Source organism: Odontesthes bonariensis, chromosome 14 (assembly GCF_027942865.1).
Source record: "Odontesthes bonariensis isolate fOdoBon6 chromosome 14, fOdoBon6.hap1, whole genome shotgun sequence".
Classification (NCBI taxonomy): domain Eukaryota; kingdom Metazoa; phylum Chordata; class Actinopteri; order Atheriniformes; family Atherinopsidae; genus Odontesthes; species Odontesthes bonariensis.
The window spans coordinates 10,704,174-10,721,980 of NC_134519.1; the positions used below are offsets into that span (position 1 = coordinate 10,704,174).

Genomic DNA, 17,807 nt, shown 5'->3' on the forward strand with positions numbered 1-17,807 from the left:
GACTTACATGTTATTACTGTCATGATTTATACAGTTGAGGGGCTTAGAAATCAACCAACCTGGCCAATAAATCCTTAAATGTTTGGGGTTAGGGTTGACATTTGTTGAGAGTCCAAATTCTGCTACCACTAAAAAGGTCTTTCTAAAAACTTACTAAAACATTTAAAAACATCTCAAAACTCTTCAAATAATGCACCGGGGGCCCCTACAACTACATCTACAAGGTGAAAAACTGTTTTGCTAATTTACACTTATCATAACAGAGTTCCTGTATAAAGTTACTGGAGACGCTCGTGTTCACGAAGCTCGAACTTATCACGAAAAAAAAAAAAATGGAGCCAAAAACCATAAATTATGTCAGCCAAGGTCGCAGGAGAAAAAAAATCACTGTTCCAGTGTTCTTTGAGGAAAATGAAGCATTAACTGTTACTCACCTGTTGAGGGTAACGCGGATTTATGAGCAATGGCGTTTTTTCGTGGTGTGCGCATGCGCAGAAAGCATCGGTGGGACGTCCCGATGGGTAGGATAAAATGTCAGGACATCTGTATAAATGCTCAGGGTGCGGTGTGCCATGCATTTCATAGCGTTATCCACTTCTTTCCAAGCACTTAGATATGATCTACTGTACACTCACAATTTGAGCCAGTTTGTGACACAGCAGGATTCAGCTTTTCTCAACCATGAAGAATTTCATATGAAAGACATAAGCCCAAATATCACATTTAAAAGACAGCTTTATTAAATCAGTTCTTAGAGCATCGCCTGATTTAGGCTCTCCCTCCTGAAAACTCCAGGATTTGATGCTAATGGAGCAAACATTACAAATACGTTCAGTTTCAACCTTTCATATCAACTCCAGTCAGCCTCGCTTCGTCTTTCATTTCATTTCACTTTAACATTCTCCCATTTCAGCACTCACCTCTGGTTTGGTCACCAGAGTGCGGTTAAGTCACCTCTATAACTGTTAAAAAAAAAGAAGGGCCTCAACAAAATGACTTCTTTTGTTAATTTGATTGTGTTAGTACCTAAAAAATATCTGAAAGAGCCGACTGCTGCTGCCAGTTTCTCCAAATGTTTAACCCACAAATGCAATCACCAAATGGCATTCACATCCATGCTTGTGCAATAAGTGCAAGCGATTATCTAGAAAACATGACTTCTTCTGTTAGTTGCCTCAAAACAGCAATTACAGTTAGCTTTGTGGGATGCAGTTGTCTGTTTCGTTCTTTACAATAACTGCCACAAATTCAGTGAGTTTCCATGTGGAACAGCTGTCTTACTCAAGTAATATATCCCACACAGTCAGCTAACCCTTTGAAGGCACAAATGTACATCGAGTACTTACATAAAGTGCTATTTTTTTCTTTTGAAACAGCAACAATTGTCAGACATAACATACCTACAACTTTTAAAGACTCAGTAAAAGTTAGGTCTACACTCCAGTTGTGGTGCAACATTATTTCAACAGCATTTTCAAAGCACTCTTTAGTGTCTGTTTCAACAGGAAACGAGGAAATATCATGAGAGAGGAAGTAGAAGGTGAGATATTTTGAGCTGCAGAATATCTCACTTTCTTATACGAGTTCTTATACGAACTCAAAGTCGCCTAACTTTTATAAATTACTATGTACGAGCACAACAGAACATAAATTTGTTTCCTTCCTGGTTTCTTAAAGTTCCTCTTAAAGTCTGACGTATTAACCACACATTTACATCTATGTTTGGGGGGAAGAATAAAAGATTATTTTCCTCTTTTCTGAAAAGGGTGGGTGTTTCCTGCTCACATTGTCTGCTTATTTCCCCTAACCATCATGTTATATTCGTTTACTCTTGAAAATTTAGAAAAATCCACACTGTCCCACACTTCTCTGTGAGTCAGTTTCTCTAATGTAATGTTATATATATAGTATATATGTATACAAACATATATTCTATATACATATACATATATTCTATATATGTATAGATATATGTAAAGTCCACTGGAAAAATAAAAAAAAATCTCACTAAGATTTCCATCCTCTCCACTGCTTGTTTAACATGCATCTTTTTGCTTCACTGTATAAATGATTTTACCTGTTATTTCTTTTTACTTGAAAAATGTATACAGATGTAAATAGTAGCTGCAGTTAGGCTGTGTTATCACCATCTGAATACAGTCTAACCAGTGTAAAGCATGTAATATCCCAGCAAACACAGTCTTCAGTTTCCCATGTTGGTTTTCTTTCAATCCTCGCGATAAAAGCTGAAATCCGTCTTAACAAAAAGTCTCGCAGGCTGTTGTGATATGTTTCGCTGGTGTGCTATTGACACTTGAACTTGACAATCTCGTGTTTCTCTCTATGAAACTCTCCCTCATGAGCCAGTTTATCTGCTCACACGTTGCTGATGCGAACGCTGACAGGAGTCTCCCTGACCCGTGCACGGTCCTCGCCCCTCTGCTCCCTGTAGCTCAGCTCCAGACGAATCTTCTCCGGATCTGACACCTCGGACACAGGCCCGCCTCCGTTGCTCTGGTACCTGTGTTCGGGGCTGGATGGTTTGAAGATGGGGGTAGACTTGGTCTTTGCCACTTTGTCAAAGAAGGCGAAGTCTGCGACATATTTGCCAGATGGGGAGAGGGAGACTACAGGGGGGAACTCGTACCCCCAGAGGATCTCGTCTGGCAGGTAGGAAGTGCGAACCTGGCAGGTGGCAGAGGTTGGCTCCACGGTGGCGTTCATGATCACCAGCAGTTCAAAGTCGGCCAGTTCTGGATCTGTCCAGCCACCTCCTGATTGGAGGAAATGAGATGATCAGTGAAGTTTAAAAAGATGAGGCAGATCTATCTTATTTATTTATCTTAAGGGCCCCACTGGTAGTGCTCTTGAGATGTTATAAGAATTTCCTGTGAACAATATTAGGAATCTGCATAAAGATGAAAATGAAAGCTGGAACTGAAAGGAGGAAAAACATTGGCACGCAGCAACTGTTGAGCAACGGATGTTGAGTAAAATGAAGAATTAACAGAAGAGTTCTTGTGAAGAGTTGAGCTAAATCTAGACCCACCTACTCACTTCCTTCAGCTACAGTCTTTTTTTTTTAACATTAACCAAGTGTACTGACCTCAAAAAAGAGGAAGTATTTTTATTTTTTTTCAGAATTTATTAGTCATCGTACCAGATTCCTGGTTAAATTAAAATTCTTCAGCTGTGAGGCACCTAGAGTACATGTAATGTAAATAAGCTGCATTCACAACGTGATTAACAGTAATCAGTAATGTGCCAGGGGGTCATGTGACACTCGACCTGTTCAGATCTGGTGTTAAATATTCAAGGCAGAGGTATAGTTGAAAGAAAATTGCTTACTTGCACACTTTAAAACTTGGGCGAAACTGTTTAGGAAACAGTTTAAAAGAGATCCTGCTTTCACATCAGTAAATACCGCTGACGTAGAGAAAAAAACGACTTTTTCAGTGGATACGATATGTGTTATTCTCCCGACTGGAGGATGAGGTTGATTTACCAATTAGCTCCACAGCTAGAGGTTCTTTTATCAAGAAATTCACATTTGATAGATATTGATCGATACATTTCAAAGTAAGTTTTTAAGTATCAAGCCCTTTCCAAATACTTTACAAAGATGCTTTTTTCTGTGTAACCAAACATCTGGTGCACTAGTTTGTGTTCCAAGGACAAACTACCCAAAAACATGGTAATCGAAGTCCCTCCTACCAGTTCTGAGGTCGAGAAAAGATACGGAGAGAGAGGATTTACAGAAGCTGTTTAACTATCCCAGAGGAAGTTTGTTTGAAGACAAGAGATTTTGAAAAAAGTCAAATATCTTTAACTTAATTAAACCTAATTCTGCTTTATTGAGCAAACGTACCTTTGGCTGCCCAGGCTTGCAGCGGACTGTTTTCATCGATGACGTGGTAAAAAGTGAGAGGCAGGATGAGGAAGGGACTGTCACTGGCAGTGTCCACTTGAAAGGGCACATTTCGCTGATCCAGACGAACTGTCTCTCCTTCTTTTGTCTGAGATGTCTGGAGAAGTTTCCCCGTCACCTGAAGGCAACATTGTGCAGAATTAATTTCAGCTTAACCTGATGACAGATTCACTGGCTGCCCCAACACACTCCAAATCCCTGTCACAAAATAGACCAGAATGAGACACCATGAGTCTCAAATGCTTCAACATCTCCCTGAAGTGTTGAACAAGGTCCTCATAAAGGGTCTGCAGGGGCGGTGGGGGCAAACAGCAGCTGGAGATCTGAGCTCGAAATACTAAGACATACTCTCCTTGTTCGTCTATTTCATTCATATTTGCATTTCAGTCACAGTAATGTTTTGGTCTCAAATACACTGTTTCACAGTGTTAGTCATGCACATTGCGAAATGACTAAGATATTACACAGTTTCATTGTTTAACCTCCTGAAGGTTCCCCTCTGCTTGGATCTCTACAAAAAACAGCAGCATCTAACTTCATCTGAGTGGGGACAGCCCCATCGCTCAGTCTCATGGAACCTGAAAATACAGCGTTATGGTGATAAAAGAGTGGAATTTCACTATCTTTGTCTACGTATGCACTCACCTGACACCCCAGCAGTAGGCTCTTGCGCATGTTGGCCACCCTGATCATCAGGCAGGGTTGACCCTCGTGGGTCGACACGACAGCATGCTGGCTGAACTTCACCGTCTCACCTCGCTTCTTTGGCCTCGCAAGCTGATCAGGACAGACTCAATCAGTTCTACTCTTCATCAAATACTCTTTGATTAGTTTTATGTAAGAGTCCTATGTAGCAAGTAGCTGTACAATGTTCAGCATTGATCTCCACATATATGCGTAATTCTCTCTTTTAACTCCATCTCACTTTGCGGTTTGAGCTTTATGTTAGGCTACCTTGGCCAGAAAGGTACCAGTGATGAAGATTTCCATGAGCATGGTGAGGACTAGTTGGACAATGAGGAGGATTATAGCAGCTGGACATTCTTCAGTGATGCAGCGGAAACCATAACCAATGGTGGTCTGGGACTCCAGGGAGAAGAGGAAGGCTCCCGTCAGGCTCTGCATCTGCATCACACAAGGTGTGTGGTTTGATGGAGGGTCAAACTCTGGAGGAACATGTTTGAAAAGACAACAACAACTCATTGAGGTTATTCTAAAATACTGAAAACAGATAACAAATTCTGTGCTGCTAGATTTTTTTTTCATTTCTGCTTTTATTATGGGTTTTTTTGTGATAGAGCGAACAGTGGAAACAGGAAACCAATTCATATCAGAGTGGGTGGAGCCGTTATTTCTCTGTTAAACGATCTTCTGCTGATGTCTGTTCTTATTCAGCTGGGGTGATGGTCAAATTCAGGAACTAAAACATGCCAACACATGGTCGTCCTTGAGTAGGGCCGCAAAACTAAGTAATCCACACCCAAAATATCATATGTTTAAATTTTACAGTACATGACATGCATTCATTTATTCACTAAGCACCCAACCTGCATAAACTTTTTTAAAAAGTGCTATATTTTCTTTAAATTGAACAAATAGAAAGGTGTTTTTTGAGTTGACTGATAAAAACAGGGAAGACTCTGACATGATAAAGCCTGAGAAGTTTGAGCATTTGTAAAATTTGAGCATGTATTAAATATTCATGACCAAACTGGCAACAAGAAACTTGTTTAAAAAACATTTATGTTTGATATCTATCAATATTTCAAAGCTCAAATCTTAGTTTATATCATTAAGTTGTGGATGTAGTTGATTAGGTTTCAAAGACAGTTATCAGTGATTATAATAAATCATTTTGATCGGTGCACAAATACTCGACACCGCCTTTTTCCAACAACAAAATGCTGAAAATAGCCAAATTAGACAATAACTACTGTTAAAATTTGGCAGAAAATTGTGTTTGCACATGAAATAAAATAAATATTGTGTTCTAAGTTAATAATGAATTGTAGATTTACTGTATGAAGACCCAAAATGCATCCCGTGACTGAGATTTAGACTTGGAGGCCCTAAATAGGTGTAGATCATGATCCAAAATAACTTAAATAAGGATTTTTTGGTAATGATTGCTGATGTTAACTGCGGGTAAGTGTAGCTGCCCAGGCTCAGCTGATTGGTCAGCTTCTGAGAGCATGCTGTGGGGCAGCACCCAGTTCATCTGAGCTGCACTCACAGCACTTCAATCAGATAAGCATTAAAACACAAATGATGAAAAGCTATTGTCAGCTTATTGTAAAACTGGGACATTTTGGCAGACTGATACTTTAATGTTAACAAGGGCTTCTGATGCATTTTTTTTAATTTACTCAATCGGTTTGGCCTTTGATGTCAGCTCTGACATGGTTTTCTTTTGAATCATTTGACTCATGATATCCGGGCCCATGGTTCATCTGTTCATGCAGGCAGATACCTATAATTACTTTTAAAGAAGAGCAACTGAGGGCAACTGCAAGTGAAGTTTACAAAATGGTATTGAATAGGGTGACGGTCACATTGCAAAAAGAATGTATTTTAGCCTTTCCAATGATTATTTTCTAACCCTACCCAAGAGATATTATTGCCTAATTGCCTATTGTGTGTAACTTTGGCAACCCAAAAAAATGGCCACCACGAGAGTGAGAGTCTAGTTATAGAAATAATTTATTTTAGCCCAACCCATGATCATTTTCTAACCATATCCAAATAATGTTATCATCTAAACTGCAGGTGTTCTGGTAAAGTTGTCACATGTTGGTCTTGATCTCACGTCACACAGGGGCACATTCTTCTCCCCCTTCATTCTTCCTTATGAGAATATTGTCAAACGAAATTCTTGAAAACTACGTCTGCTCTGATGTGGAAACGCTCGAATGAGTGGTATTTTCCTCTCGCCGCTTCCTGGCGCTGTACAGGATGCAATAATGGGTTATATTTAAGGTTGTAAATAAACGACCCATATGCTCGTATCTGTTGGAGAACTTGTTGGAAAATTTGTGAGGGGATGAGTTAATAGTTTCAGGTCATTTTAAAACACTTTCATTCTCCTTCCCACTTGAATGTTGTTTCAGTTTCACTGTCAAAAGGTTTTGACCAAGAAAGACTTTGCAGGGAAGTACGAATTTTGTGGGGACAATAAAAACAAAAAGTACCCAAAAAAACACTCCCAGCAACGCTGTCATCTGGGATAAACCCTGAAGTCAGTTCTTTCATTGAAACTGAAACTGTCTAAAAATGACAGATGGCTGAAGTGAACTTGGTGGATGCACCAGACCTGGAATGTGGGGCAGTACATTATACTGTAATCTATGGCCAGTTCTCTCTTTTTCAGCATTTCCCGGTTCTCTCACCCAGCAGGTCTCCGTGCACCAGAGCCAACAGATACCACAGCACCCCAAACAGGAACCAGGTCCCCGCAAACGTGGCCGTGAACAGAAAGAACTTGTAGCGCCACTGCATTTCCAGAAACGTTGTCCACAGGTCACGCATGTAGAGGACACTCCTCCCGCTGACGTGCTCGATGCGCACGTTGCTGCGTCCATCTTTGGACAGGACGCGCCTTCTTTTCCTCCCGGCCCCCCCTGATGTGCCACCTCCCAGCAGAGGTCTTAAAACATCTGTCTGCGTCTGGGAGTGGCAAACTTTATGAGGGGAAGAGCTACGAGAGGAGGGCGGTGTAGCAGACGTCATCTGGAGAATAACAACAAAAAATGATGTTACATTTATTCAGACTTCATTGGTCTGCTTTGTGAACTATTCAGACTTCTTAAACTTCTTCTTAAACACACACCAGCAGACACGTACAGCTACAGCATTTGATAAGAGTGCAGACTTCCTGTCAAAATTTGAGGGGAAAACCACAAATTCCCCACAATGACTTTGTTGATTTTGGTAACTTCCCTTTTCATCTTAACTCTTTTAGAGACAATTCATCTTAAGTGAGTCACCTAAATGTCACCTTGTTTGTCTAAAAAATATTAACAAGGCGCTGCTACTTTTCATAAATAACCACAACACTATTAGTACCACTTCATTTCACGGAGCTTCACAGGGAGTTTCCAGACACCCCCAAATATCTAATTTTATCGTGCTTACAATAAATAGCATGAGCTCCTGTCAGTTATTTGTCCTGAGTGACGCTTCCTTTGGAATACGTCACAGTTTCAGCTGGTTATGGAGTGAAACTACCTAATATCAGCCAAACAGCTTTGCTGAGAAGCCGTCTAACCATCCAGAATGAATACATTTTATCTCAGTGGTCAGAAATGTTTCCGAAGCCTGAAGTTAAACTCAGCAGTTTAGAGACAGAAAATGTAACCCTCTAAATTACATAACCATCACAGAGACCATTAAGATTGAATTAATCCTGAACAAATTATTGTGAGATAAATTAAAAAGAAATCGCCTACGCTTGTGTTGTTGGTTCCAGAAATTTACAAAGAATTTTCTGGGTTTGATTTTTGTCTCACAGGGTAGTAGAAGCAGGGAAAAAAAACTGCCATGTTTTTCTTTTGATTGTGGTAGTTACATTTATTTAACATATATATATCAGCATGTTAGTATTTAATAACAAAAGTAAAAATAATCTGCTACTTTTACACTTAATTTTATATAAATTCATACTATGTGGTGTCCAAGAGGAGATACAACCCTCTCTAGATGCAGAAAATGCACTTTGCAGAGGGCCATGTAATGTGGAGGAATGCACAAATGTGGTGAAATAATGCTGCAGTCTGTAATAACCCCCCCCCCCCATGAGTAAGTGTGAGAGGAAATTAGGTTTCAGTTCTGTCACCTACAGCACTTTATGCACGTAAGCAAAGCTGAGAGAGCAAAGCTGTGAGAAAACCCTCGCAAATTTGAAAATATCTTCATTAATTTGACTATATGTGTACTGCAAATCGATGCAATACAAAACATTTTAAAAAAAATACACAAAACAAATGCAAATACTGAAACACTGCAAACAGCACAGATGACAACTGATAAGCATCTGGGGCCACTAAAAGTTTTACTATACAACATGAACGCCTGCAGATGAATTTCACTTAATTAACGGCTCATTTCTACCGATAATCTGAATTGTCTCATTATTAATAATAATCAGAAAAAAGAGGCAATAATAGCCTAATCATGTTGAGGTTGAAATCAAATCAAGAAACGTTTTAGTTGATTTTCCACTCTACTGACAGGAAGTTAACAAAGTTAAAAGTTTTGTAAAGCAATCCCTGTTACATATTGTGGCAGTGATGGTGCTACCCTTCAGTGGGTGGGGGTGTGATCATTTGTGTGATGCCCCACATCCATATATACGACCAAGTGTATGTAAAACATGAGTGGCGGTGTCATCTTGATAACTAAGAAACTCTTGTTGCGGAGAAGTTTGCCTTCTAACCCGGGATTATTGAAAGGGTTGACTTTAGACAAAGCCGTGATATTTTCTGAACCTAACTGAGTAGCTTAGTAACCTAAAGCTAAGTTTGCGAAGCCAGAACTATCACCACATCTGAACTGTCTTAACATTCATGGGGAAAAAATGGACCGTTCATAACTGTCTCAGGTTGTGCAAAACCTTGGATGTCACAAGGGTGCTTCTGTACAATCTTGCCCAGTGGGAACATGTTTTGAAGGCATCAGAATCAGTTCACGTTTCCTTATTCTAAATCATCAAAAACTGCCATTTTCAGGATGTATGTTATAGCTCGGGGGTTGTTTTTTTTCCCCCAGCAAAGGCCACTTATAAAACGTTTATAGATTGCGGAAGAGAGGCAGAATGCTGCCCGAAATTAGATGCCAACTGGCTTAGCTCAGCAGTCTACTGCCCAGTGACTCAAACTAACCAGAACTTACTAAAGAAAAAAGAAAAAAGTCATTGTCAATGCATCTATTGTGTTGTTTAGGTTTGATGACGTGTTTGCTTTACAGATCTGTTCGCGTGGCTTTACTTTCTTATCAGAACTCAACTCCAGCATCGAGCACACGATAAGACATGCAGACAGCTGTAATAAATGTTTATGATCAGTGTGGATCTTTATTCACGTATCAGTTACCCCTCATTATCTGATAAGCATTTTTGTTGTCTTAGCATCAGATTTCAGTCAATTCTCTTTCCTAACACTTTTAGGCATAGCCTGCATGTCTTCAATCATACATCGTGTGTACTGTCACACAAACAGACAGTTTCTGTATAAAACTGAATTGAAATAAACTGAATTGTATCTCACACACAATTTGACACACTCACTTACGTTCAACAAACCATGCAGGCCAATGGAGAGGATAACCCCCAGAGGATGTAGATAAGGAGAAGGAAAAGAGATGAGAAAGAAGAGTAGAATTAGAATGACGATGCAGTGCATTAACGCAACAAAACATCCACACAGAGACTCATTTGTGGGAAGGAGAAGAGAAGAGTGAGACTCTTGAATGAGTCAATTAAGGAGCCAATCTTTCAAAAACTCAGGGGTTTATCTAGATCGGGTTTATTTTAAAGAAGGTTACTGTTAGTTCTAAGCAGAGAGGCCTTTAGTGGACAAAGAGTGGACTTCTGAGTGGAAACTGGAGACAGATCCGAGAGTGTGGTAGGTAAAGAGCCAGTTTTGCTTTCTGTGTGCTTTCAGGTCTTTTTTCTCAGTTTTAGAGCCTCACAGGTCTCTCTGTAAAACCTGCTCACACATCCGAGCAGAACATAAAAGTCTGATGTAAAGTTCAAAGGAGTATCTGGCCAAAAGTAAGTGGGCATCTGTTTACATTATAAACTTAATAATAAGTTAACAAACTTACTCATTGCTGTCTTATATCTTATAGTTAATGAAAATATAGAACCTGGCAACAGGGATTTGCAAGTAGTGTAAAAGGGGATTTAGAAAAAACTTAGATAATAATAACAAAACTTTATTTATATAGCACTTTTCTAACAATGTTAACAATGTTAGAATTAAACATAGCAGCAGAATTAAAAAGAAAAGAGGGGACAGACGGCCAGATTAGCAGCGATTGAATATGAAATATATTAATCAGGCTTATACCAAAGGCCCTGCGGAAAAGGACAGTTTTAAGGAGGGTTTTAAAGGTGTCAAGAGAAGTTGTGTGTCTGAGTGCAGCAGGTAGAGAGCGCCATAAGGTGGGGGCTCTGATGGAAAAAGCCTGATCCCACTTTGTCACAAAGCTGGAGGTAGCTAGAAGAGAACTATCTGTGGGTCTCAGTGGTCAGGAGGGCACGTACCAGGCCAATAAGTCTGAGATGTATTTCGGGACAAGGCCATTTATGGTTTTAAAAGTGAGCAGGAAGATTGTGAAATCAATGCAAAATCTAACACAAAGCCAGTTAATGGAAGCAAGCACAGTGGTGATGTGTTCACACTTCTTTGTACCAGTGATGAGTTTAGCTGCAGCGTTTTGAACTAGTTGGAGGCGACGGAGGGAGGCCTTCACTTAAAAAGCTTACATCTCTGATGGTATGGATCATGGTCATTAATGCACATCTGGAACGGTTCCATCAGTGCTGACAAGTATTTACACAGACTTTAGAGCAGCATTTGCTCCCATCCAGATGACGTCTTTTTCAGGGAAGGCCTTTCATATTTCAGCAAGACCATGCTGAACCACATACTGCGTCTGTGACAACAGCATGACTTTGTAGTTAAAGAGTCCAGGAGCTGGACTGGCCTGTGTGCAGTCCAGACTTTTCACCACCTGAAAACATTTGGCTTTTATCTGTGACGCTTATTTATTCTTATTGCTATTTTATTGCTGACTTTCTTTATATGTGATGCAGTTGCTATTGTGAAGCACTTTGGTCAGCTGAGGTTGTTTTAATGTGCTATATAAATACATTTTGAATTGAATTGAAAACATTTGGAGCATCATGAAACAGAAATTGAAGAAGTCAAGTTTTTTTTTTTTTAAGTTGGCCTGGTTTGTTGTCAACTTTTTGATCCCTAAAATGGAGAAAGGGGTTGAGATCAAGGCATTAGATTGTTAAGTGCTTTTACGCTGAATGTTAGTCCTCCATTAACTTCCATTTGGGCTCGGGGGCAAAAATTGAGCTCTGCATTCATACGTGGACCTGACCGGCCCAAAGACTTGCACAAACAATGCAGAACCAGAACATGTATGTCCATTTACTTTTGGCCATTAAATCAAAATAGGTCCTTTCAATTTGATAGTGGCTTACATAACCAATCAGACCTAATTTCATCACACTTCTGTGATTATGCAAGAGTGAGCTTCATTATTACAATGACACAATTGAAAACTTCCCTCTTTGAACTCTTTTCACGCACACAAACACACGATAACACTCACATGTTTCTGAGAAGGAAAAAAAACCTCCACCGCAGGCAAATATTGAATCACTAATGGAGGAAATGGGAGTAAATGGGAGTGAAATGAGGGGTAAAATTTTGACCAACCTCTCCAGTAGGATGTATTCCATCTCCATGGCAACGCCACAACTTTACTGTACTGCCCTGCAGCCTCGGTGAGCCAAATCCAATAACAAAATCAAAACTTTTTTTGGGTCAAACAAAGAGGCGCTGGATGTTTTCCCTGATCTCCCTCCCTCTTCCCCTCTTTTTCTACTCTCCCCTTTCTCTCTCCTTCCTTCCCTCTCTCCTCTGTGTACACAGGAAAGCTTTGTTTGGAGCTGAGATAAAAGAAACAAAAGATGCCATTGACAAAAACCACTCCGTGCCCATCCATGTGTGCGTGGACATGTTTGATTATGTGAGAGTGGGGCTGCAATTACATGCGTTTTCGTTCGGGGTATGTTACTGTAGGAGTGCATGTGTGACTTTGTTTTCTGTAGAAAAACTAACAGAATTTTTTTTTGGGGAGTTTTATGTCGTGTTGATAGAACATAAACCTGCTGTGTCACAGAGTGGGAACTCTGCTTCCTCTTGGGGACGAAAAGTAAGTCCAAAAGGAACGATAACAGTTTGGGTAAGTAATGTAATGTCCTCCGAAGTGATGGAAGAACACACGACTGTGTGCTTGTGCATATGTGAAAGGGAGAGGAAATGAAAGAGAGAAAGATCTCTGACAAAAGGCCTCATTAGTATTCTGGAGTGAGGAGTAATCCTCCTCCATCTCCCCTTTTCTCCCCTTCACATGCACACACACACACACTTTTTCTTTCTCTCTCCCCTCACTTTTCTGTCTTTTTCTATCCTTCCATTCCCTCAAATAATTTCAATTTACGTGCATGAAAAGAATCTGTAAAGACACCCAAATACGATGGGATTTACATAAACTAAACCCAGTTTACAACTTCTTCCCTTTTTCTCCCATTTTGCAGATGAACTTTCTACAGTTCGTATATTAGCTTCCGTACACACGTCGTCCTCCGAGTTTCAGATCTAAAACCACGAACTGCTGTGAATCAGGCAGCTGAACAAACATTCTACTGTGGTGATGGGGATGTTGTGAAGAATAAAGCTGCATCTTCAACTTTACAAACAGCATAAATCTGCTTTGGATGGACTGATTCAAATCTAAATGACATGAACTCTGCACACAGCGCAACGTTGAACCTGATGTTTGAAATACGAAATAACAATTTCTTGACTTTTTACATACTGTTGTGATTTGAGATGACTAAACCAAGTACAGGTGGGAGAGTTTTGTGACCTTTGCATCTGCAGGGCTGCTGTTGTTCGTTCAACCGGGGTTTCATCTGTTCATTTTACTTTGTATGAAATTTTGAGGGCCACTCTGTTTGAAAGTTAGTCTTACTATATGTATATTTTACAGTTCAGGTTAAAAAAAACACAGTGTTTGTTGTTTCAGTTGCTTTAAAAGCTAATAATGAGGGAAGTCTGCCCAGATATTTTAGTTTTTGCTAAATCCATGGATTCAGTTTGATGTCTGACGGTCCTGTGGTGCTGCCTGTGTGACTGCATCTGAACCTCACCTGCAGGCTCCACAGGTGTCTCCCAAACGGAGTGCAGCAGAGGAACAATTCAAGCTTGTTACATAATGATACACAGTATATGTTAACTTCTGTCATGTATATGTAATACATCCCTCTTTAATAAAGAGAAAACATAGGGTATGTGGAAGCAAATGTGTAATTTAACATTCATCTACAATTATTAAAGTTGCCAAAGAAATCCCTTCAGTTTAGTTTAGATTGATATTATGTTTTTAGGTTTTTAATTAAAAAAAATGTATATTCACGATCAACTGCACAATATTTCCTGATATAAAATCAAATAGGAAGTAAAAATTACAAATCTATACTAAAATATGCTAATTATATCACAAGTGTGCCTTATTAACTGTATAACAAATCCAGAAGTTTTCCTTTGTCAATGCAGCAAACAAATTAGCATTATTGCTTTACCAACTTTTGATTTATTTCTTTATTTGCACTTCACTCTGTTGAATAAGTAATTTGCTTACCTTTTCAGAGTGGACTGCAAACTAATTAAGCTGTGCAGAGAGGATTTAGGAGCCCGGAGCCTCAGCTTTTGGTCCACATGTCTTCTTTGTTGTCTTACGCATGCTCACAGGACACAAGCGGGACTGTAATTCTGCAAGAGTTACTTCAGCAGCCTGCGTTCTCCGACACGGAACACCACTGAGGAGAATTATGGGGACAGTCATTGGCTCATCGGGCTCCCGTTTCGGACCCAAAGCCCCTTCTCCCTGCCTGCAAATTCTTCCCATACTGGCAGGACTTGGCTTTATAAAAGGTCTCCCTCTCTCAGTTTTCCTCTATCCCTCTGTGTCCCTCTCTCCCCTGTTCCTGAATTCCTGTTGTGTCCTGCTTATGTCTGTGTGATGGCCACAATAATTCATCACCCCTACAGTCTTTCAAAATATCACAAAAAAAACATATTTACAGTACCAATCAAGACTTTGGACACCAAATGCATTCACTGAGCAGTGGTGTCCAAACTTTTGATTGATCCTGTGCACCAATGCTTCCTTAATAAACAGTCCTGAAGAAATTAGTTTCAAAACATTAAATTTATTTATTTTGTATTTCTTTTTGCATTGCATCCTCATAATTAAAGGCACCGTATCCAAAATGTGCACAAATTTCCACACACACATGTGTGCATGCACGTGTTTGGGACTTCACATGAACATTCTCCGCAAAGAAACATGCGCAGATGCCAGCACAGGGCCCCTATAAACCACCCCCTGCAGAAGGTGCACACACAAGCACTCATGCACACAGATAAACACACAAAACCTCTTTTAGGGGAAACCACAGAGCCCCCTATTCACAGTTTCTGTGGCCGGCGTTTGCTGTGTCCAAGAGCATCTGTACGGAGTGTCCTGTTAAGCTCAAACACATAAAGCGGGACGTCCGTGAGGTGAATACAGCCCCCCATTCTGCCTCAGGAGAGGGTGACAAAGCAGTATTTAACTGAAAAGATGAGAGTCGAAGAGGACCGTCGGTTGAATGTGGTGAAGAGTCCACGGGACACGGCCTGGTTCAAAGTGCACGAGAAGCCGTTCTTTTGTTTTTCTTCTTAAATTGTCACATACCCCCCAGAACACCATGATAGCTGATAGGAGAAATCAGTGGGTGTAAAAAAAAGTTTCCACTCTCTTGCCGTTGGCCTCTCAGGATTTGTCATACTTCTACTGCTCAAGAGCACTTCAGTCGAGTAGTCGGACAGCTGCATCTCACCGTGGGGGACCTACGTGGGAGGCCTTCACCAGATCCAGACACTTTGCTGTGAAAAAAAAGAGTGGCACATCACCACATGTCTCACTTCCTCTGTCACATAGATTTAGTGCAAAGATCACGTGACAAAGTCACTTGTTAAGATGGGACGCTGTTGTCTGTATTTAGGCGTCCTGCAGAGAGACAGTAGTATGTGTGGCTCTGAGAGCCTTTGGTCTCTGCGAAATAAAATGCAGAGATCAAAGATATAAATTACACTGAACTAAACACACCAAACATGCAAAATCCAGTGCTGCTCTGCGGGTTCAGAGAACTTTCACTGCTACTCAAAAATAATTCAGTTAATAAGAAGGGACGTCTGTTACAGATTTGAAATCTAAAGTCGATGACATTTCATTTTCTCAATGAGGAGATCTCAGAGCCGAGGAAGACTTCAAACAACCAACATCAGAGGCAGAGTCTACATGTTGAAGAGTATGTTGTGAGAGCATGTGAACGGGTGAATCAGAGACAAAGTTTGAATCGTGTGTTTGACCCTTATGGCTACTTAACATCAGAAGCTGCATGATCTATGTGTATTAGTTTAAAAGTAGTTCAAACCGTGACCAGCTGTAAAATGTGAAGAGAAGACTGTTTTTTATGTAATGTCAAAGGTATGTGGGCACTTTTTTTCTTAGATTTCTGCTGAATTAAGCATGTTGAACATGTTACGACACCCTCACTGCACTTCCCGAAACAGCAACTTGAGGAGTTCATCAAAAGCGAGTAAGTTTACGTGAGTTGAAATGCTAAATTTAACAGGGGGGAAAAGTTTACAGTCTGGTTTGAGAAACCTTTTTTGTCTCTTTGGTCTCGCCTTAGCTAATTTTCCTAATTATCCCATCATATCCCCTATTTTGAGCAGTAGTAACAGTTAAAGCAATTCATGTCCAAGGTGTCATCACTGTCAGGAGGGAGGGTGCTTTGGCAACTACTTGCAGGATCTTCTCCAGACAGAGTAAATATGTGTAATATATTCTTGGTTATTGACATTTAATTAGTTAAATTTACTCCTTTGACTCCTTTTCCTTCAAGAAGACTTCAGTAGACATTTTCCACTAAGTCGTCAGATACTTATCATAATAATCAGAGCCTGCGAGCCTTTTACTGTGCCACAGGACTGATCCATGATCTTACACTGCAGCCATTAAGCAGTTGCTGATCATGTGTTCTCATTCAATATGGGTCCGACTTTGGAGATTTATTTTAACCTAAATACAGGGGAGAAATGGAGGCCCATTTGAAAAATATTGGAATTTTCCTTTCAGGAGACAGTCTGTTAGCGAGGCTTAGTTTTTCGCCCTTGCACCTCTTGCCGTCTTTTGGTCTCCCCACATTTATCACTCCCTGCTTACCGCTCCTGTTCTCCAGCCTCAGGCATCAGGTGACGCTGAGGACAGTCTGCCTGGTTTCACAGCTATCCAAGATCATGTAGCTCATCCACCTGCAGATCTTCATGCAGGTTTAATGCTGGTTGATTTCAAAGCTGTAACAGTATCAGGTGATAACAAACATGAACTCCAGTTGCTCTGATGCCCAGATTCCATAGTAACTAAACTAGGCTGGACTAGGAAACAAAAAGGGCGCCTTTTGGGATCAAGAGCAGCTGCTACGTGTTGTTTACTCTTTTAGGAGAGAGGCATGAAATAAACCTCACTTTTAAAATGACTGTGCAACCTTAAATTCACCTTTCAGACTGAGTTGTAGTCAAGGTGCTAAACAGAGCTGCTCACCAACTCTGTGATACCACAGTAGCTGTCCAGTACTTAACTAAACTATTCGTTTATTCAGTTTTAAATACTGCAAAGCGGCCGTTGTTGTTCATATCTGCAGAATTAACTTTCTCTTAGGTGTGAACTCAGCTTTAAATTGACTTTAATGATTTTTATTCCTCCTCCAAAGCAGGTGAAGTAAAATGATGATTCGTTTTTATTGAAGTTCTTTGTTACACGTGAAGAAATCTTTCAAATGAGAGAACTATCGTTACACTTTGCATCAATTGTAACCTAAAAACGGAGTTCAGCTCAGCACTGTTGTGTGTGGATTAGACCAGAACTGCTGTTCACGTGCCTGTGCACCGGTGTGATGACACATTCACACAGATACTCTCACACAGTAAGCGTTGTGGTTTTGGGGAAGCTGCATCAAACGGTCTGATGC

At 40.3% G+C, this 17,807-nt stretch overlaps 1 protein-coding gene across 1 annotated transcript; it reads right to left on the reverse strand.

Moving 5' to 3' along the window:
- Positions 1 to 717: 717 nt before the first annotated feature.
- LOC142398693 (ATP-sensitive inward rectifier potassium channel 10-like) lies at positions 718 to 14,628 on the reverse strand. Its single transcript, XM_075482809.1, has 6 exons — positions 14,369 to 14,628; positions 7,315 to 7,654; positions 4,883 to 5,094; positions 4,574 to 4,705; positions 3,869 to 4,046; positions 718 to 2,774 (listed from the first exon to the last, which is right to left on the reverse strand). Exons 2-6 carry the CDS (start codon positions 7,652 to 7,654, stop codon positions 2,377 to 2,379), a joined length of 1,260 nt encoding a protein of 419 aa, XP_075338924.1. The 5' UTR covers positions 14,369 to 14,628; the 3' UTR covers positions 718 to 2,376.
- Between the last annotated feature and the right edge of the window lie 3,179 nt (positions 14,629 to 17,807).

What these genes read in the sequence shown, in the direction of transcription:
- LOC142398693 (XM_075482809.1), bottom strand. Translation starts at nt 7,654, where the DNA reads ATGACGTCTGCTACACCGCCCTCCTCTCGTAGCTCTTCCCCTCATAAA. An exon ending in GGTGCACGGAGACCTGCTGG is followed by an intron (nt 5,095 to 7,314) that starts GTGAGAGAACCG and finishes ATGTTCCTCCAG; the next exon opens with AGTTTGACCCTCCATCAAAC. An exon ending in CTGGTACCTTTCTGGCCAAG is followed by an intron (nt 4,706 to 4,882) that starts GTAGCCTAACAT and finishes TGTCCTGATCAG; the next exon opens with CTTGCGAGGCCAAAGAAGCG.